The following is a 21,802-nucleotide window of genomic DNA, read 5'->3' on the forward strand; positions in this document are numbered from 1 at the left end:
ACCTAAAAGAGAGCAATTGCTATTTCATGGGATAAATAGAGTCAGTAGCATAAGTAGCTTATTTGACAGATGTAGTTGATGATTTCTTAACAACTCCTCTATATCACAAAAATATCCTCAGTAATAATCACAAAATAAAATAAAACAAATAATGATCAGGAAAAGAATGCAAACAATGACAATTTTCATTTATTGGACTTCATATTATGCTACTAAATTTTTTAAATTACGGTATAAACATGAAAAAGCAACAGATTAATTCCTTTAATTACATTTTTTTACAGAAAACTAATACATTCACATTTTGATCTGTCACAGTGATCATTAATATTAATCTCTGTTTTCATGTCTCACTTTTGCAAATTTGTCAGTGATTTTCCCAAAATTTGTCTTCTTTACATATTGATATACAATAGATGCCATAACTAGGTTCATCAATAGTTTCACTTATAGTTGATTGAAGAACTAAAATACACACTTTCCAAACAAAAACATTACACCTTTCAATTTGCATTCTAATTTGCAGTTGTAAATTTTAAATGCAAATAACATTTGAAGTTATCCTATACAATGACAGAATCAAAGTAACTCAAATTCTATTTAGCTCTATAATCAATGTGCTATCATTATTTTTATTCCAACACCTAAATGTAGGAATATGTAATACCAGTGGTATTGGAGACACAGAAATGCAACCAAAATAATTCCAAACTGTTAAGAATTTACTCTTAAAAGGAGTTCATATAGCTGAATTCTCATGGGACTAGAGCAGATGTAAAGCTGGAAGTTCTCTGAATAAAATTCTAAACAGAATGTAATGTTTACTGTGTTTATGCAATAAAACATTCAAAATTGAAACACAATACATAGGAGTAATTCTCAATAGGAAGTGTAGCAATGTTTTGAAACTTAAACTAACAAAATACTTTTTTAGGGATGGGTATTTTATTACTGACATTTTTTAATTGCTGGAAATTGATGATAATAAAAACCAGGACTACTTTTGATCAATTTTATTATTCTTTTAAAATTTCCCGTGAATAATGAATCCTCCTCATTGCTACCACATAAGAAAATCAATTCTACAATCTAGCCTTTAGTATATCACTGCACAAAGTTTAACTTTAGACAATACTGAAGAAATGTCATTTTTCTGTCATAAAAGATGATAACACCTGTTACCTTTAGCCACTTGGCCCCAAATGAAGATGCACATCAAATAATAAAAGTCTCAGTTTTCTTGTCACAGAAAAGAAAAGAGGGGTCCAGGAAATTGGGAAATTAGAGGGAGATCTCTGTTGGGAGCAAGCTCTGCAAAGTCTGGCCATAAACTGGCCCCAAAACTGGCCATAAATAAAATCTCTGCAGCAATGTAACATGTCCATAATGGCCATAATGACCAAGCTGGAAGGTTGTGGGTTTACGGAAATGAGGGTGAGGAACACCTGGCCCACTCAGGGTGGAAAACTGCTTAAAGGCATTCTTAAGCCACAAACAAAACCTGAGCGATCTGTGTCTTAAGGGCATGTTCCTGCTGCAATTAATTTGGCCATCCCTTCATTTCCCTTAAGGGATACTTTTAGTTAATTTAATATCTATAGAAACAATGCTAATGACTGATTTGCTGTTAATAAATACGTGGGTAAATCTCTGTTTGGGGCTCTCAGCTCTGAAGGCTGTGAGACCCCTGATTTCCCACTTCACACCTCTATATTTCTGCGTGTGTCTTTAATTCCTCTAGCGCTGCTGAGTTAGGGTCTCCCAGACTGAGCTGGTCTCGGCAAGTGGTGTCCATTCTTGTGGGCTCGAATCCAGGTCGCAGGGTCACTGGAGCGATGGTTGGAATGGAAAACTAGCTGGAGGACACCTGAGTACTCTCAAAGCAATCCCCGTGGTGAGTAAGAAGGGGAGCTCAGAAGCATCAGGGTAACAATGGGACAAGTGTGGGGTCTGGTTCATTTCACCTTGGAACTTTTTCACGCTGATGATGAGGAGGAAGAACAAGAGTATAGCAAAGTAAGAGAAGAGGTTACAGAGTATGTTTATTTGCCAGCTAAAGCTAAAGCAATGAAGGAGAGGTTTATCCCTACCCTTCTGCACCCCGTCATTATTATTTTGAAGAAAATGACCCCCCAGATCTTTCTTTTCCGGAGGACACTGGGCAAAAAGTAGTTGCCCTAGTGACTGTTGGAGCAGCGCCTCAAGCAACCGCTCTTAGTTCTATTCATGCAGGAATTCAGCAAGCTAGACAAGAGGGTGATTTAGAGGCTTGGCAGTTCCCTGTTAGAATACACCCCCCAGATCAAGAGGGAAATATTATAGCTACATTTAAGCCTTTTCCTTTTAAGTTACTCAAAGAATTAAAACAAGCAATAAGTCAGTATGGACCAGGTTCTCCTTTTGTAATGGGACTGTTAAAGAATGTTACTGTTTCCAGTTGGATGATTCCTACTGACTGGGACACTGTTACTTGAGCTTGTCCAACTCCTGCTCAGTTCTTACAATTTAAAACTTGGTGGGCAGATGAAGCTTCCATTCAGGCTACTCACAATGCCCAGGTCCAACCTCAAATTAATATAACTGCAGACCAACTTTTGGGGGTTGGCAGCTGGGCTGGTTTACATGCACAACTGGTCATGCAGGATGATGCCATAGAACAGCTTAGAAGAGTATGCATTAGAGTTTGGAAAAAATCACTTCAGGTGGGGAACAATACCCTTCCTTTAGTGCTATAAAACAGGGACCCAGAGAACCCTATGTTGATTTTATAGCTCGGTTACAGAAGTCTCTTAAAAAGATGATTGGAGATTCAACTGCTCAGGATATAGTGTTGCAGTTATTAGCTTTCGACAATGCTAATCCCAATTGCCAGGCTGCTCTGTGACCTATCAGAGGAAAAGCACATTTAGTTGATTATATCAAGGCCTGTGATGGTATTGGAGGTAATCTGCATAAAGGCCTGTGATGGTATTGGAGGTAATCTGCATTGTTGGCAGAGGCAATGGCAGGACTGAGAGTGGATAAAGGAAATACTCCATTTCCTGGAGCTTGTTTTAACTGTGGGAAGCATGGTCATACTAAAAAACAATGTAGAAAAAATCAGCAAGTCAGACTACCAGATAGGGGAAAAAAGAAAACTGTTGAGCCTGGAATATGTCCAAAATGAAAAAAGGAAAACACTGGATTAGTCAGTGTCACTCTAAATTTGAAAAAGAAGGGAACCCAATTTCGGGAAACTCCATGAGGGGCCTGTCCCAGACCCCATTCTAAACCAGGGCATTTCTGGCTCAGGCCATTCCCTCACCCCATACAATGTCTGTCCCCCACCACAGCCGGTACTGCCGCAGATTTATGCTGCACAAAAGCTGTGAGTCTTCTGCCTGGCAAACCCCCGCAAAAGGTCCCGACAGGAGTCTGTGAACACTTGCCAGCAGGGACTATAGGATTACTTTTAGGAAGGTCTAATGTAAGTTTAAAAGGCATACAAATACATACAGGAGTCATTGATTCAGATTGCAATGGGGAAATTCAAATTGTTATATCGACTTCTGTTCCCTGGAAAGCAGAGCCAGGACAGTGTATAGCACAGCTCCTGATTGTGCCGTATGTGGGAATGGGAAAAGTGAAATTAAATGAACAGGAGGATTTGGAAGCACAAATAAACAAGGCAAAGCAGCTTATTGGGTAAATCAAATTACCGATAAATGTCCTATCTGTGAAATAACTATTCAAGGAAAGAAATTTAAAGGTTTGGTAGATACAGGAGCAGACATTTCACAGCACTGGCGGTCCATGTGGCCAATTCAGCCCACTCAATTTAACATAGTTGTAGTTGGTAAAGCCGCTGAAATATATCAAAGTAGTTATATGTTGCATTGTGAGGGGCCGGATGGACAACCTGGGACTATTCAACCAATTATAACTTCTGTACCTATAAATTTATGGGGGAGAGAATTATTACAACAATGGGGAGCACAAGTTCTAATTCCAGAACAATTATATAGCCCTCAAAGTCAACATATAATGCATGAAATGGGGCATGTCCATGGTACGGGACTAGAAAAAAACTTGCAAGGTTTGAGAGAACCACTTCAAGCAGAAAAACAAAGTTCCCGCCAAAGATTAGGAAAAAAATTTTGATGGCAGCCATTGTTAAGCCTCCAAAACCTATACCTTTAAAATGGTTAACAGATAAGCCAATTTGGGTAGAATGATGGCCACTAGGTAAAGAAAAACTGGAGGCTTTAGAGAAATTAGTTGCTGAACAGTTAGAAAATGGGCACATAGATCCAACATTTTCTCCTTGGAATCCTCCAGTTTTCATAATTAAGAAAAAATCAGGAAAATGGAGAATGTTAACTGACTTAAGAGCCATCAATTCAGTTATACAACCTATGGGAGCATTACAGCCAGGATTGCCTTCTCCTGCTATAATTCCAAAAAATTGGCCTTTAATACTCATAGATTTAAAAGACTGTTTCTTTACTATCCCTTTAGCTGAGCAAGACTGTGAATGGTTTGCATTTACAATTCCTGAAGTAAACAACCTGCAGCCTGCTAAACATCATTGGAAAGTGTTGCCACAGGGCATGTTAAACAATCTATTTGCCACACGTATGTGGGGCAAGCAATTGAACCTACTCGTAAAAAATTTTCAGTGTTACATTATTCACTATAGGGATGATATAATTTGTGCTGCCCCCACTTGAGAAATATTACTCCAATGTTATGATCACTTGCAAAATTCGATTTCTTGCACTGGTTTAATTATAGCTCCTGACAAATTTCAGACTACTACTACTCCTTACTCCTACTTGGGGACATTAGTAAATGACACTACCATTGTGCCACAGAAAGTAACCATATGTAGGGATAAATTAAAAACATTAAATGATTTTCAGAAATTACTAAGGGATATTAATTGGATAAGACCCGCTCTGGGCATTCCTACCTATGCCATGAGTAATCTGTTTTCTATCCTTAGAGGAAATCCTAGTCTCACTAGCCCTCAGCAATTAACAAAAGAGGCTGAGACAGAGTTACAACTGATTGAGAAGCAAATCCATAAAGCTCAGATAAATAGAATAGATCCAGAGAAGACTCTAGGTTTGCTAATCTTTTCAACTCAGCATTCACCTACTGGTGTTATTGTCCAAGAACAGGACTTAGTAGAGTGGCTTTTTCTTCCACATACTGATTCATGGACTCTAGCTCCTTATTTAGATCAAATTGCTACTATGATAGGGATTGGGAGAACTTGGATTGTTAAATTACATGGATATGACCCTGGAAAAATTATTGTCCCTCTCACAAAGGCACAAATACAGCAAGCTTTTATAAATAGTCTTACTTGGCAAACCCATTTAGCTGACTTTGTGGGTATTCTTGATCATCATTTTCCTAAAACGAAGCTGTTTCAGTTTTTGAAATTAACTAATTGGATTCTCCCTAAAATAACCATTTAAACCAATTGAAGTTGCTGAGAATGTTTTTACAGATGGGTCTAGTAATGGTAAAGCTTCTTATTCTGGCTCAAAAAGTAAAGTTTTTCAGAGGCCTATACTTCAGCTCAAAAAGTGGAGCTTGTAGCTGTAATTGAGATATTGATTGCTTTTGATATGCCTATTAATGTGATTTCTGATTCTTCATACATGGTTCACTCCACACAGTTAATTGAAAATGCTCAGTTATGATTTCATACAGATGAACAACTGATGACTTTATTTACCCAACTGCAAACAGCAGTTAGGAGTAGAATGCACCCTTTTTACATCACCCACATTAGAGCTCATACACCTCTTCCAGGACCTTTGACTGAAGGGAATCAAATGGCTGATCACCTAGTTGCTAATGCAATATCTAATGCTAGACACTTTCACAATTTAACTTATGTTAATGCCTCTGGTCTCAAACGCAGATACAGCATTACCTGGAAAGAAGCTAAAGCTATTATCCAGCGATGCCGAACTTGCCAAATGGTACATTCCTTATCTTTTACAGGAGGAGTTAATCCCTGAGGACTAGAACCTAACTCTATTTGGCAAATGGATGTCACACATGTTCCCTCGTTTGGGAGACTAGCTTATGTACATGTATATGTGGACACCTTTTCTCACTTTGGGCTACATGCCAAACAGGAGGGTCTTCTGCCTGTGTTAAGCATCATCTTTTGCAGTGTTTTGCGGTGATGGGCATTTCAGCTTCTATTAAAACAGATAATGCCCCAGGCTATACTAGCCAAGCTCTAGCTACATTTTTCTCTATGTGGGATATTAAACACATTAACGGTATCCCATACAATTCTCAGGGACAAGCCATAGTGGAAAGAATGAATCTCTCCCTAAAACAGCAGTTGCAAAAACAGAAAAGGAGAAACAATGATGGAACCCCACAGATGAAACTGAACCTAGCATTATTAACTTTAAATTTTTTGAGCCTGCCCAAAGGCCAGATGTTATCAGCAGCTGAACAGCATCTACAGAAACCAGCTGCAAAGACAGAAACAGAAAAAACTGATTTGGTGGAGAGATCCAATAACAAAAAGTTGGGAAATAGGTAAAATAATAACTTGGGGTAGAGATTATGCTTGTATTTCTCCAGGCCAAAGTCAACAGCCAGTTGGATACCAACAAGACACCTGAAAACTTATCATGAGCCAGATGACAAGGAAGAGACTCTGGGAGGATCCTGAGGACCCCCCAGTTGCAGCCATGTCGAGACTGATGCTGAGGAGGATCTCAACTGTCACAAGCAACACCCATCAAACACAGCCACCCACCTGGGGACAGATCACAGATGGCAGAAGAAAACCTGAGGAAAGCGGGACAACCAGTCACAATGAATAATTTAATGGTAGCTATAATAGTGGTTATCACCACTGCCATGAGTATTCCTTCAATAAGGGCTGGTAATAATGCCTAGATGCAATCACTCTGACACAGTTACACTTGCTTTCTGATCTCAGTATTTACCATAATGATCTGCTCCTATAACTGAGGCATACCGCCCTCAAAAACCTATTTGTAAACAGGATTGAACCCAGTTAGAAAAAATGAACGTACTTGTTTAGGAAGATTGCTTTGCAGAACAGGCAGAGGTGCTGCACAATGATTCCTATGGAATCATTATTAATTGGTCCCCTAAGGGGATGTTTAGCTTGAATTGCACCTGTCAGTCTGCAAGCCACGGCCACACTATGTTCAAATGATCTGAACAAAACGGTCAGATGGTAAAAATGATAAGTACGGCAAAAGTTCCTATTATCTGGAACCATGGCGGTATAGTGGCACCTCAACCTCAACTGATATGGCCCGCTCTAGGAGCTAAACATAGGATTTGTAAAAACTATTAAATGCTCTTAATAAGATCAAAATTTGGGAAAGAATAAAAAAGCATCTAGAAGGACACTCTACAAACTTCTTTTAGAATATAGCAAAATTAAAAGAACAAATATTTAAAGCATCCCAGGCCCACCTGACCTTAATGCCAGAAACTGGAGTGCTTGAAGGAGCTGCAGACAAATTAACAGCTAGTAACCCATTCAAATGGATAAAAACACTTGGAAGCTCTGTGATTTCAATGATGATGGTGCTTTTAATCTATGCTGTTTGTCTTTGTATAGTCTGCAGATGCGGATCCTGATTCCTGCAAGAAGTAGTTCACCATGACAAAGCTGCCTTTGCTTTCATCTCTTTGCAAATCAAAGAAGGGAGACATGTACGGAGCAAGCCCCCCAAAGTCTGGCCATAAACTGGCCCCAAAACTGGCCATAAATAAAATCTCTGCAGCAATGTAACATGTCCATAATGGCCATAACGTCCAAGCTGGAAGGTTGTGGGTTTACGGGAATGAGGGTAAGGAACACTTGGCCCGCACAGGGTGGAAAACTGCTTAAAGGCATTCTTAAGCCACAAACAAAAGCCTGAGTGATCTGTGTCTTAAGGGTGTGTTCCTGCTGCAATTAATTTGACCCATCCCTTCATTTCCCTTAAGGGATACTTTTAGTTAATTTAATATCTATAGAAGCAATGCTAATGACTGGTTTGTTGTTAATAAATATGTGGGTAAATCTCTGTTTGGGGCTCTCAGCTCTGAAGGCTGTGAGACCCCTGATTTCCCACTTCACACCTCTATATTTCTGTGTGTGTGTCTTTAATTCCTCTAGTGCCGCTGGGTTAGGGTCTCCCAGACTGAGCTGATCTCAGCAGATCTCAGAGAGGGAGGAGATTGGGAAAGCAACCCCATTAAGTTGTTTATGAACTCCTAGCTCACCTCCAATCTTTGTGTGCATGGATCAGATCTTAAACCTTCAGAACTGAATTAAGAGACAAACTATCACCCAGATGCCACAATGGCCACTGGGTGGCCATTCTAATAGGTATGAGGTAATATCTCATTGCAGTTTTAATTTCCATTTTCCTGATGATTATGATGTTGAGCATTGTTTTATATACCTGTTGGCTATTTGTATGGCTTCTTTTGAGAACTATCTATTCAAATCCTTGGCCCATTTTTTTATTGGGTTATTTGGGTTGGCAGGAGAGTTCCCAATTTGATTAAGGATAATTGACTGTTGACTGGGTTATTTGTTCTGTTATTACTGAGTTGTGTGAGTTCCCTACATATTTTGGGCATTAACCTCCAACCTTATCATATATATGGTTTGAAAATATTTCCTCCCATTCAGTAGGTTGCCTTTTTACTCTGTTGATTGTTTTCTTCACTGTACAGAGGTTTTTAGTTTGATGCAATCCCACTTGTCCATTTTTGCTTTTGTTGCCTTTGTCTTTGGGATCATATACAAAAATCTTTGCTGAGACCAATGTCAATATTTTTGCCTATGTTTTCTTCTAAGAGCTTTATGATTTGGGGTCTTATGTTTAAGTATGTAATCCATTTTGAGTTTATTTTGTGTATGATGTGTGATAAAGGTCTAATTTCATTCTGTTTGTGGATATCCAGTTTTTCCAATACTACTCATTTAACAGACTGTTCTTTCCCCATTATGTGTTTGTGTCACCCTGTGGAAGATCAGTTAATCATATACGTACGGATCTATTTCTACCTTTCTGTTCTGTTCCATTGGTATATACGTCTGTTTTATGTCAGTAATATACTGTCTTAATTACTATAGCTTTGTAGTATATTTTGAAATCAGGAAGTGTGATGCCTCCAGCTTTGTTCTTGCTCAGGATAGCTTTGGGGCCTTTGGTAGATTCATATGAATTTTGAAATGATTTTCTATTTCTATAAAGAATGCCACTGAGATTTTGATAGGGATTGCACTGAATTTGTAGAATCCTTTGGAAAATATGGACATTTTCACAATATAAATTCTTCCCATCCAAGGTCAAAGGATGTCTTTTCATTTATCTGTTTCTTCTTTACTTTCATTCATCAGTGCTTTATAATTTTCAGATTTAGTCTTCATTGGTTGTATGTATGTGTTTTCATTTTAATTAAGAATACTCTTTAGTATTTCTTATATGGCAGGTCTAATGGTGATAAATTCTCTCATTTTTTTCTCAAGGAAAGATTTTATCTCTCCTTCATTTTTACAGAATAATTTTTCTGGGAACAGTATTTTTGGTTATCAGTATGTTTTTTTCTTTCAGTACTACAAATATGTCATCTCACTCTCTCCAGGCCTGCAAGGTTTCTGCTGAGAAATCCACTAGTGGTACCACAGGGCTTTCTTTATATAGGATGAGTTGCTTCCCTTAAAAGTCTCTTTGTCCTTAACTTTTGAAAATTTTATTACAATGTATCTCAGTATGTTCTCTTTTAAGTTGAACCTATTTGGAAACATTTGGGATTCCTGAATCTGGATTCACAATTTCCAAATCTTCCCCAAATTAGGAAGGTTTTAGTCATTATTTTTTAAATTAGCTTTCTGCTCCCTTTTCCTCTCTGTTTTCCTTAAAATTCCATAATGGATTTATTGGTTTACTTGATGGTATTCCATAAATCCCATAGGCTTTCTTCACCCTTTTTCATTATTTTTTTCTTTTCTTCTCTGACTGGATAATTTTAAATGATCTCTCTTTGAATTTGCAGATTCTTCCGCTTAACTGTGTGTTGTTGAAACTCTCTTCTGCATTTTTCATTCCACCCATTGTATTCTTTAGCTCCAGAAATGCTCTTTGGTTCTTTTTAATGATTTTCATCTCTTTGTTCAACTTCTCATTTTTTTCATATGTTACTTTCCTGATTTCACTAAGTTACCAATCTGTTATTTTGTAGCTTGCTGAGCTTGTTTTAAACAATTATTTTTAATTCTTTTTCAGGAAATTTGTAGATCTTCATTTCTTAGGGATTCATTAGTGGATTTTTTTGTATTCCTTTAGTGTTATCATGTTTTCTTGATTTTTCTGGTTCATTGTAGCCTTGCTTTGATGTGTGTGTATTTGAAGGAGGAGTTACCTCTTCCAGACCTTACAGATAGGCTTCAGTTGGGAAAGATCTTCACCATAGGTGGGTACAAGGGTGCTGGTCAGATGGGGTGCAGCAGCTTCTACTCTAATGTGGTGCATTGGTATGAACTTCTGACAGCTGCATCAGCTGAGGTCAGTGTCAGCAAATACTATGCGGGCACTTGATGGCAAAATTTGTGGGTGTCCATGGCAGCAGCAATAGTTTCTTGGGCCCTTCTGCTCTCCATTTCTCCCACAGATGGAGTTTTATCTGAGACTGGGCATCCAGGGGATGGGCACATTTCTCAATGGTACCAGGGCCCAGAAAGTAGGTGCATGCATAGCAGTGGCAGCACTGGAGCCCAGGGAGATATATTAATATTAGAGACAAAAAAGTCAGGTGGCAATGGAAATACAAAGGGCAGGAAAATGCAAAAGAAGCTCTGAAGCAAAAAACAAAGAAAGATTTTGAAAGGGAGTTATTAAAGATGACTCAAAATCTCAATCCTGGAAAACAGGGACCTAATTGGTAATCTTAATGAAATTCATAACATTGGAAGACCATACTACATTAATAAACATGAATAAGATTATAGCTGATATTAATTTTGTCGATTATGGTATCTTCAATGTACCAAACATTGTGCTAAACATACAGTCCCATAAATTCTGACTTTAATCTTAAAAGATAGATCCTAGTATTATTCCTCTTAACTATATATAAAGTAACTGACTCAACAAAAAATCTTAGGTCATTTTCAATGTTCAGACAAGTAGTAAATGGAAGAATAGATGTTTGTACCCACAAAATCTGACACCAAATATCCCAATAAAGATTATCACTATTGTCTCTTCTTAACCACTGTGTTTTATTGCTTCCTCAGGGATCTCAAAAGTCACCTACATACATGTGCTTAATGAATACAGAAGAGGAAATTGAAGCCCAGGAAGTTTAAGAAGCTTTTTAAAAATCATGCAGTAAGTATCATATCCAATCCCAGAGCCATGTGCCCTAGTGTTTTATTTAGTGCCCTTTAGAAACTTTACTCATAAAGGGTACTTCATTCTAATAGAAAGCTTATTTTTCTACAATGTTCACCTCTGTCTCTTAGCGTTCCCACAAATAAAATGCTGTTCTTAAGTGTAGGTAAAAAGTGAAATCTTAAAAATAAATTAGTGTTCAATCAGAGAAACCAATAAACCTCATTAGTCAATTATTCAAGGTAAATAATTACATTTTCCTCAATAACGGGGTGTGTGCGTTTTTTGTCTGAATCATTTGGTATTATATCGTTAATCTTTTCAGTTCATTCTGACAGTATTGGTAAGTGAAAATTATTCACTACAAGTGCTGAATAGTTTGCATTTACCAATACTACACAAGAAAGTTTTCCTCCCATAAGGAGGCAAATTCGAGACGAGAGTAATTTGGATGAGAATGTGTATCCTATGCTTCCATCTAGTGGTGATCTTGCGCTATTACATGATGATGAAGACTGCTTTGCTTTGCTGTCATCCACTTGCCTGTAAAAGAGAGCAAGATTCTTCAGGTGTCCTCACTCCTATCACAGCTGATTCTGTATGCCAGGAAGGATGTGATAAGAGACTGAAACAAGGGTCGTGGGGGAAACGATGGTCTACTGGGTATGAAACAACGATGATCTACAGGTTATCTGGTAATTCTGGGAACCGGAGAGAAAACAGGATGAGAGCAAGGCTTTTTGCAAGGATAGCAAATGCCCCCTACTGGCTGCTCTAGGCATGGCCAGTTATATTTCCAATGCATCAGAGCAAAACAGTTATGTGCAATTTGATGACGGCGAAAAACTCAGAGAAATGCGTTGTTACGTGATTTCCTCATTGTGCAAACATTGTAGAGTATACTTACACAAAACTCTATGGTCTAGCCTACTGCACATCTATGCTATATGATATTACTCCTAGGCTACAAACCTGTACAGCACTTTATTATACCAAATACTATAGGCAATTGTAACACAATGGTACGTATTTGTGTATCTAAACATACATAAACATAGACAAAATAGAAAAGTTTCAGTTAAAATGCAGTATAAAAGATGAACTGTACAGGGCACTTACCATGAATGGAGTTAACAGGACTGAAAGTTGTTCTGGGTGAGTTAGTGAGTTGTTCTGGGTGAGTGAGTGTGAAAGTCCAAGACATAACTGTACACTACTGTCGACTGTACACTTACGCTATACTAAATTTATACAAAATATTTTTCTTTCTTCAATAATAAATTAACCTTAGCTTATTGGATAACTACAGTCATATATGTGGTCCATCACTGACCAAAACGTCGTTGTGCAGCACTTGACTGTAAATATGAAAACTAAATTAGTTGATCACTTAACCTCTCTAGTCCTAGCTTCCTCAGCATAAAAGAGAGCAGGAGAGACATTAAATGTTGTCTAAATGATTTCCAAAAGTCTTTCCCTATCATGATTTTATGACTCTGCAATTTGCAACTCAAGATATTTTGCCTAGATGACATCCTGCAGACACATTGGGAAATTTCTAGAAGCTTGGAATTTGTTGTTGTTGTTGTCGTCAGATCCAGCCTAAATAAGACCTTAGCTTTTCTTTTGTTTTCTCTAAAGAGAAATTTATAGGCCTATAAATTTGCCTATTTATAGGCAAAATAATGGCTACATATCCCAAGATTGGCGACATGGCCATCCTTTCCAAATTTTCTCTTTATGTCCCTGCCAAAGAAATAAAAACTGGCTGACTGACATCATCAGAGTGGAAGAAGAGTAAACAGGAGGTAATTTATGCAAGGGAGAGCTTAAACTATTATGAAATTCTCCAGTGACCCTGCGATTCATTTTGTTTCCTGGTAGTTACCACTTTCTGTTTTGACAGATGTGCTTTTCTCTTTTTTTTTTTTTTTTTTTTTTTCTTAAGAAGCTTACTGAGCTTGCAAAGGAAAGCTCTAAAGGAATAAGGTTAAGGAGCTAACTCAGCATCAACAGAGACAGATGCCTTCTTGTAATTGAACTAAAACCCTTAGACTTTCTGTAAGCCAACTCTCTCTAGTGTAAGCCATTGCCATATTTTTATTTTTATGCAGACCATTTCCCACTTAAAATTCATCATCAAAAAACAAACTGCTTTTATTTCTTCCCTAATGTTTATAGCGATATAGATAGTCTAGCAAAGATTATTCAGTAAAGAGGTCAGACAGATTCTCATCATGATTCATCCCTGCAATACAGAAGGAGACACCAGGGCATCCTAACATAATTTAAGTGACAGTGAGGAGGCATATGATCTGACAGATATTTCCGAAAAATAAATGCCCCAAATAGCTCCACTGAGTGTAGCCAAGAAGTACTTTGGGAAATGTTAGTGTAGATATTGCTTACTAAGTGAAGAGGGGACCAGGTAATAGAGAGTGCTAGGGCCGAGGGGTTGGTGCCCTGGATCTCATAAGAGCACTGAGGTGGAAGGTACTGAAACAAACTTTGACCACAGTGCAGTCTTCTAACAACCAAAGTGACAGTAGATTAAGATGAGCAACTTTTCTTACATTTCTTCCATTGGCTCTTCAAAGAAGGCTTACTGGCTCAGAAATACCTGAAGAAATTGCTTCAACGTTTCTAAACATTACAGAAATTAAAATTACAATACCGATCGAATTACATAACATTTAAAAGTCTGATAATACCAATGTTAAAAATTATTTTAAGAAATAAGAGCGCTCATTCACTGCTAGTGGGGAAGTAAATTGGTACAAGCACTTTGATGAGCGATATGATTGTGCTCAGTAAATTTGAAGGTGTGAAAATTATTCGGCCTAGCCATTTTACTTCTAGGTGTTTACCCTAAAGAGACACTTACACATGTGTACAAGAAAATATTTATAAAAATTTATTGCAGGATTGTTTATAACAGAAAAATAAGAAACAATGCCCATCAACAAAAATACGAATAAATGCAATATTATGTATCCATACTGAAGTACCATATAGCAGTTAAAATGAATTAACTAGAGGCACATTTGTCAACATAATAAATCCCTAAGCATAATGTTGAAAGAAAAGTAGCTTTTAGTAGTAAAAGTAGAATATGACACCATTTATATAAAGTTTTAAAACATGCAAAAGTTTGTACATTATTTATAGATACATACATATACAATAATAGTATAACTGCATATGATTATAAACACTAAATCGAGCCTAAGAAGAGAAGCAAGGATTTATTACATCATTCTGTATATTTGTAATATTTTATATTAAAAATATATTTTAAAGAGAAAAGACATGCTTAAGAAACATAGGAGAAGGTTTTAACGCATGGGCTAAAAGAAGCCATAACCCAAACCAAAAGAAATAAGTATGATTAAGCAATTACACAGAATAGAAGGTGTCAAGGACACAAATCGATTTGAGGAAATTTAAGACTTTCTCTCACAACACTATATTTCTGGGAAGAAAATGGCTTTCTTCCTAAGTCCTAGTAAAAAGGTCAACTGTTGCTGTATTGCTCACCTTGTGCTAGTCCAGTTGAAGAAGACTAATTTCAATGACATGACCTTTTATTGGTGCTTTGCATATGTGAAGTAGAAATATTTTCTTAAATATTTTCTCTAAGTATGCAAGGCACCTTTAGGAAAGCGTGTGGCCATAATTTAACAGTGACAGTGTGTGCTTTGCACACTGACCAGGATTAAGTTCATTTTTATTAACTGGGTTGCTTGCTATTAAATAAACCTTAAATTAAACCACTTTTGTTACCAGTGAAATAAACCATCATCTTAAAATATGATTATTTACCTTAAAAAATATAATTTTATTTTGTGTCTGTGCTAAGGCAGTCTGTATGCATTTGGGGAGGAAAAGATTCTTTCTGGGGATTAAAAGGAACCATAAGATACTGGAAAAGGTCTTCAAATGTGTAATTAAGATTAAATTAATCATCTTTTTTCTCAATAGGCATATTATTTTGCTGAGTCACTAAGTATATTTAAATGATATTGCATTGGATTAAGAGGATTAATGCTTAACCTCACTTCTTTGTTTGCCTAGGACTGCAGCTGAGGGTTTATTGAGTATGGATTGAGCATCACACTAAAAACCTTTCCCGGAAAAAGAGACCAAAGGATGTAAACTGAAAATTTTAAAAATCTTCTTTGTTTTCCTCAAATTGCTGAAGATCCAGATAGATATTTACCTGTAAGTGATGTGAATCAATTTAATCTACTAAAACAAAGTGCAGCATCGAAGACAATGTCTTTCTTTTCCCCCTAATGCATTTTCCCTGGCATGCTGTTTATTTTTTAAAAGACACGTGAAGAAGAAATCGTGATCACAGTATTGGTTGCGTCCACCTGCATCCTTTTTGGGTTTTTTTGGAAGAGATGGTCCTGGCTTTCCAGTTAGTCTTCTTCACCTACATCTGGATCATATTGATACCAAATGTTTGTGCTGCTTCTAACATCAAGATGACACACCAGCGGTGCTCCTCTTCAATGAAACAAACCTGGTAAGATGCTCATAGTGCAGTCCATGGAATTACCGCCCAGTTTCTTTCAGCAGTTGCCTCAGACCTACAGGAAACCTAGAAACATATCTTTAATGGTAGCACATCTTTGTAACCATGTCTGTCTCTAGAGACAGCATTCATGCATCATCATAAATCACCTCTGTTTGACACCTGAAAGAGCAATATCTTGGAATTTGCTGACATTTGTAAATTTATTTATGCTTATTTTGGAGAAAACAGTTAAAGGGTTCATGTAAGGATCCTCTTTCAGAGAATGTATTTCTTCAATTAGTAATACATTTATTACTAATACATTAAATACTTGTTTAATGTTTCTTCAAATTTATTTTGAGTAGTAATTAGTCTAAGCACCAACTTCATTTAATGTCAAGTATTTGTAGGGTATATAGTTTCATGGATTGATGAAATAGTATCAAAAGGCATTAAAGCCATTTGTCTTTCAAGAATAATTTTCATACATTTGACAAATTATGAATATCAACACATCATCATTACTATCTTCCCATCAATAATCAGGAGCATGTTTGGATGTGCTAGTAAGGGAGATAGCTATCTGTGAGAGTGACCTGTTTATACACCAATTTGCCTAGGGCTTTATAGGTTTTAGTACTAAAACTGCCAGGAATCCCTTCAGCCCCAGGCATACTGGAATGATTTGTCACCCTACTACCTATATACCTTTAATAATCAAATAATGTCTTTGAGAAAGAGTTCTCTTTTCACCAAGCACCATATTTCCAAAAAGACCCAAAAGGAGAAATTGAGGAATGAAGATGAGAGTATCATCTGGTCAATGCTGGCAGCCAATGGGGTGACAGATGTTTAAGCTAGATTGCTCTCACATCCTAAATATGTATTATGCATTCACTGTAAGATCAGGAAAGAGAACATAAAATTCTGATAAATATCTTCTGAAGTCTCAGGTTTAATGACCAAAACCAAAAGAGGTGTGTTACTAGATTACTGATTCCTGCTCTGCGAATAAAAATCAGGGACTACCTCTCATACTTTCCTTCCACGCTTCTGCTCCCAGACCCAGACCTGAGATGATATGAAGTCTTGTTCCTTTCAACCACTTTCCCAGTCTTGGTCATAGCAATTAGCTAAGGAAATATTTGGGAAATGTAAGACTCTATTTTTTTTCAGATAGCTTATTACATTTTATAGTATGTTTTATCTAATTTTAAAAATCAATAGACACTGCTTAAAATATTATCTGTCATCCAAAGAGTAGACTTGTACAGTCTGGTGGATGTTTAGATGAGGAGAAGAGAGATGATTATAGTAGCTAATTCATCACACCAACCCACTATCAGTGGCAGAGTTGCCACAGAAAAAAATCTACCATGTATATTTTTTAGGTGACATTTAAAGAAAAAGAGAAGAGCATTGGTTCTTTGTGGTGAGGTAGAAATTTTTTCTGATGTTAAATGCCTCATTTTTAGATCCTATGTAAAGGAAAAGAAGAATTTTAGAGCCTACGCAAAAGCAGACTTCCCCCATAGGAAATGCCAGGATTTCAGTCATGTGGGGCCAATCATATTTGTTGTCACTTCTATATTCCTAAATGAAGTGCTCCTTTGAGTCACAAGCCAGAATGGGATTCATTAAAATTTATATCTGCTTCTTTTGTTCTTCAAAGAAACACCCTCCAGGGCACTAGAGATTGTATAAACCATCACACTGGTCCAGAAGTAGCCACTTAGAATGAAACCCAGGCATTTTCCCTGAGTGAGCAGAGTAATACAGCCAGCCAATTTTTGAGCTGTCACTCAAGCACTCTGTCATGCAGATTTTAGGGCATTTGACCAAAATACAGTAATTACTGTATAGAGTCATTTTTAGAGTAAGAGGCCCAGGAGTCTTCCTACCTTCCTACCTTAGTATGTGAATAGATACTGTGAAGTTCTTTGCCCAACACCCAACCTGATTATGAGCCAATAATTAAGTAATTAATTAATTAATTAATAATCCCCTCTCCTGTAATGCAAAAGAACTAATAGAGTGAACATGAAAGGAAGACATGATCTTTGAAAATTATAAGGGGGATTTATATATGCATTGTTTGGGACCAGTTTTTATACAATAAGGCTCTTAAATGTTTTGCTTTTAGTTGTTTTCATTCAGAATATAACCTCATTTTTTAATCCAGAGAGTCCCTTCTTTCAAAATCTAAAGACTTTAAAAGAATATTTATTCAAAGATACCTTTTGTTTCCTAAAAGCAAAGTAGGGAGAGGTGTGAATAAAGTAAGTGATGGCAGGTGGAAAATGTTCCCCTTTTACCTAGAGAAGAAATTTTACTTCCAGATGATGCAAAGAGGATTAAGCAAATAGACTCACTGAATATTTATTCATTCTTTCAACAATTATATTGAGTGATATTTACATGCAAGTGCTGGGTTGGGGCTAAAAATACTGTAAGAGCAACTTATTGACTCTGGCCTTGAAAATAATCAGCAGAGTGCTGGAGTCTACTCAAACTCGCTTGCAACAGCCAATTGTTTTCAGGAAATTTATCAACTGGCTGTTAAAAGCACACATTATTAAAAATTAAATTATATAAGCCTGCAATTAAATTAAATCCTTTCTAAAATAAAGGTAGCAAATACTTAAAACTCACCACTTCCCAGTGATTTCTCCACATTTTATTATCATCTGTTGCTCTTGAGGTTATTTAGGTCTATTGTAACTGTGTGGTAGAAATACTACAATATACTATACTGTACTTTACTGTACTATACTATACTATACTACACTACACTATACTATACTATACTACACTATACTACACTATACTATGTGCTAGACACATCTCCGCCGTGCACGTTGTTGGTAGCCTGAAATCAGCCATAGTGGAAGTATTTACACCATGGAAATAAAACACTATAAACTGGGGCTTTTTTTCCTAAAGAGTCACTTGTTAAACATTACCATGAACCTAATGTAAATGCCAGTAGGTTCTCAGGCATGGCAAATCCAATGCTACTGCAAGCAAGACAGAAGAGAGTGGCAGAGACTACAACTACAAGGTATATGCTCCTCTGAGGGAAAATGGCTTGTCAGGTTCAGCCTTCTCTCGTTTTTGTTTGTTTTTTAATTTTTAGCTTTTTTTTTTTTCTGAAACGTCTTGTTCTGTTGCCCAGGCTGGAGTGCGGTGGTCCAATCATAGCTCACTATAACCTCAAACACCTGTGCTCAAGTAGTCCTCCCACCTCAACCTCCCAAGTAGCTGGGACAACAGGAGTGTGCCACTACACCTGGCTTTTATATTTTTTTGGTAGAGATTGGGTCTCTCTATGTTGCCCAGGCTGGACTCAAACTCCTGGCCTCAAATGATCCTCCAGGCTTGGCCTCCCAAAGTGCTGGGATTATAGGCATGAGCCACCGTGCCCACAGCCTTCTCTTGTTGTAAGAGAACTTGAGCCTCGTGTGGCCAGATTTTCTGATTTTTTTCAAAAGAAGCAAGAAATCCAAGCTTTTCTCTGAATTTTTCCAAGTTAATGTACCATGTGAACTATTTTTAAAAAATGTCTGCAGACTAGCTGCTAATCTGGTCTAATTTCCTCATTTCACAGATGGGGAAGCTGAGGCCTCCTCACTGAGCTTGTGATCTGACAGAGACCCAAGTGAGATGTGGGAATTGTCATGTTTCAAGTGAAGCATTCTCTCTGGCTGGCTTTTCCACAGAAATGTTCATCTGCCTAGATTTTTACCTTTACAAGAGACAGGCTATTGATAAAGTCAGGCATGTATTTCCAGAGTTCAGAAGTTAGGAGTTCAATCAGATCCTTAATAAGATTCACTACATCTAATGTACCACGTTTTCTCTAAGACATTTCAAAAACATCCAGAGCCTGGAAATAAACATTGGATCAAGAATCATGAAGGTTTTCTTCGTGATGAAAAATTGGACAAATTGATTTTCCCACTACTTTACCTTATTTCTTGGATTTGCATCCATGTATGTAGCCTAATAGAACATTTTTGCTTCATTTTGTATTTTTCTAAAGAAAAATAATAAGCCTACAAAAAGTTTTTAAAATTTTGCCTACATTATTTGGAACAGTTAGCTGAGCTTCAGTGTGCACTGTTTCACAGTGAAGCTTGACTGAGAAAAACGTCCATGTTATCAAGAGGCCATGCTTCTAGAATGACAAGAATGGAGTGATAAGGTGGAGAGCTTTGACCAGATTCTTATTTGGAAAGGATTCTAAATGGCAAGTCCAATTTTTTCTAGATAATTTATGATACAAATAACAATAGCAATAATGGATTTTTATGTGGAAAAAGATACCTAGAATCCAGTTATGCTTTTGTTTTTCCAAGTTCACGTCTAATCCTTATTCATGAAACTACATGGTTTTTCCATGTTTAAAATAATAGCGCAGAAACCATTTTGTATTTTCTTCACTTAAGCATTCCTCACATTGCTTCATAGACACCATAATGGTATTTTTAATCACTCCATATTATTAATTTGAATTAAAGGACAAGAATTATCCCCTTTGTTTCTGAACATTTATTTTCAAGTTTGCACTATTATAAGTAACAGCAATAAATGTTCTCACACATTTCATTTTTTCCTTTACCAAGAAAATTATGATTTTTCTGGAATTGAATAATTGAGTAAAGCACATGAAATATTTTTATAGTTCTTGAGATGAATTTCTAGGGGAGTTTACCAATATTTATACTCCCACCTGCGAAATGGAAAAGGATTTCATCATATCCTTTTTTTTTTTTTTTCCCAAGACGGAGTCTCACTCTGTCACCCAGGCTGGAGTGCAGTGGCAACGATCTCAGCTCACTGCCACCTCTGCCTCCCAGGTTCGAGTGATTCTCCTGCCTCGGCCTCCTGAGTATATGAAATTACAGGCTCCCACCACCACACCTGGCTAATTTTTGTATTTTTAGTAGAGATGGGGTTTTACCATGTTGGCCAGTCTGGTCTCGAGCTCCTGACCTCAAGTGATCTGCCCGCCTTTGCCTCCCAAAGTGCTGGGATTACAGGTGTGAGCCATCGCACCTGGCCTCATCATATCCTTCACAGCATGGAACACTAACATTATTTTTTGTCTTTTGCTAATTTAATAGATATAAAATGACAGTTATGGCTTTGATTGGTATCACACTCTTGACCCCCTCAATTAAATATTTTTAAATTTGCTTATTAATTATGTCCTCCCTTGGGTAAATAGTCTCTTCGTGTCAGACCTAGTTCTTTTCAAGTTCTGATTCTAGTTAACTCATCAAATATATAGACCTCCAGGCTCCAGGGAAAGCAGTTTTATAAGGCGGCCAACCGAGTGTGTGTGACTCAAGTCAGATGATTTTTTATCATTCCACTTATAAAACTCCAATGCTGCAGAATGAGTTAGGTGCATTTCCATTTCCTCAATTGCTTCTAGTTTTTAATCCTTTGACTGCTATGTCCTCCTCAAAGACCCTCTTAGTCCCCCTGAGACCACTCAGAATCCAGCCTTTCCTTCCTCCCAGACCTCTACTTTCTTTGTCACACAATTACAGTAGAGTTTCTGACACTGAGAAGAGGGAGCATAGAAATATGTTTTCTTTGTGTGACCCAGGAAGGAAGAGGCCCTAATTCAAAGAGAAAAACCACACCTATTACCAAGGCTCACGCCTACTCTTTCTCCATCTTCATAATACTTTGTGGGAAAGGACAAAGATTAGGAATGCCAGTGAGAGGCTCTCCCATGAATTGAGATTTCTTTGCCTGATCCCATCAGGACTCAGACTCCTAGAAGATCCTCTCCTCAGACAGAAGAAATCCAAAAGCTTCTTCTCAGTAGCTGCTAAACTGAAATCAATTTTTTTCTAGAATAGGGGAGAGGGGA

General features: G+C 37.3%; 1 protein-coding gene across 1 annotated transcript in view; it reads left to right on the top strand.

Annotated features, from left to right (window-relative positions):
- Window positions 1-15,799: 15,799 nt before the first annotated feature.
- Window positions 15,800-21,802, top strand: part of GABRR3 (gamma-aminobutyric acid type A receptor subunit rho3) — a 48,475-nt gene continuing 42,472 nt past the window's right edge. Inside the window, exon 1 of the mRNA XM_002813380.4 lies at window positions 15,800-15,924. Coding sequence (XP_002813426.4) covers window positions 15,800-15,924 — 125 coding nt within the window. The remainder of the gene's footprint in view (window positions 15,925-21,802) is intronic.

This window comes from Pongo abelii, chromosome 2, assembly GCF_028885655.2.
Source record: "Pongo abelii isolate AG06213 chromosome 2, NHGRI_mPonAbe1-v2.0_pri, whole genome shotgun sequence".
NCBI classification, from domain to species: domain Eukaryota; kingdom Metazoa; phylum Chordata; class Mammalia; order Primates; family Hominidae; genus Pongo; species Pongo abelii.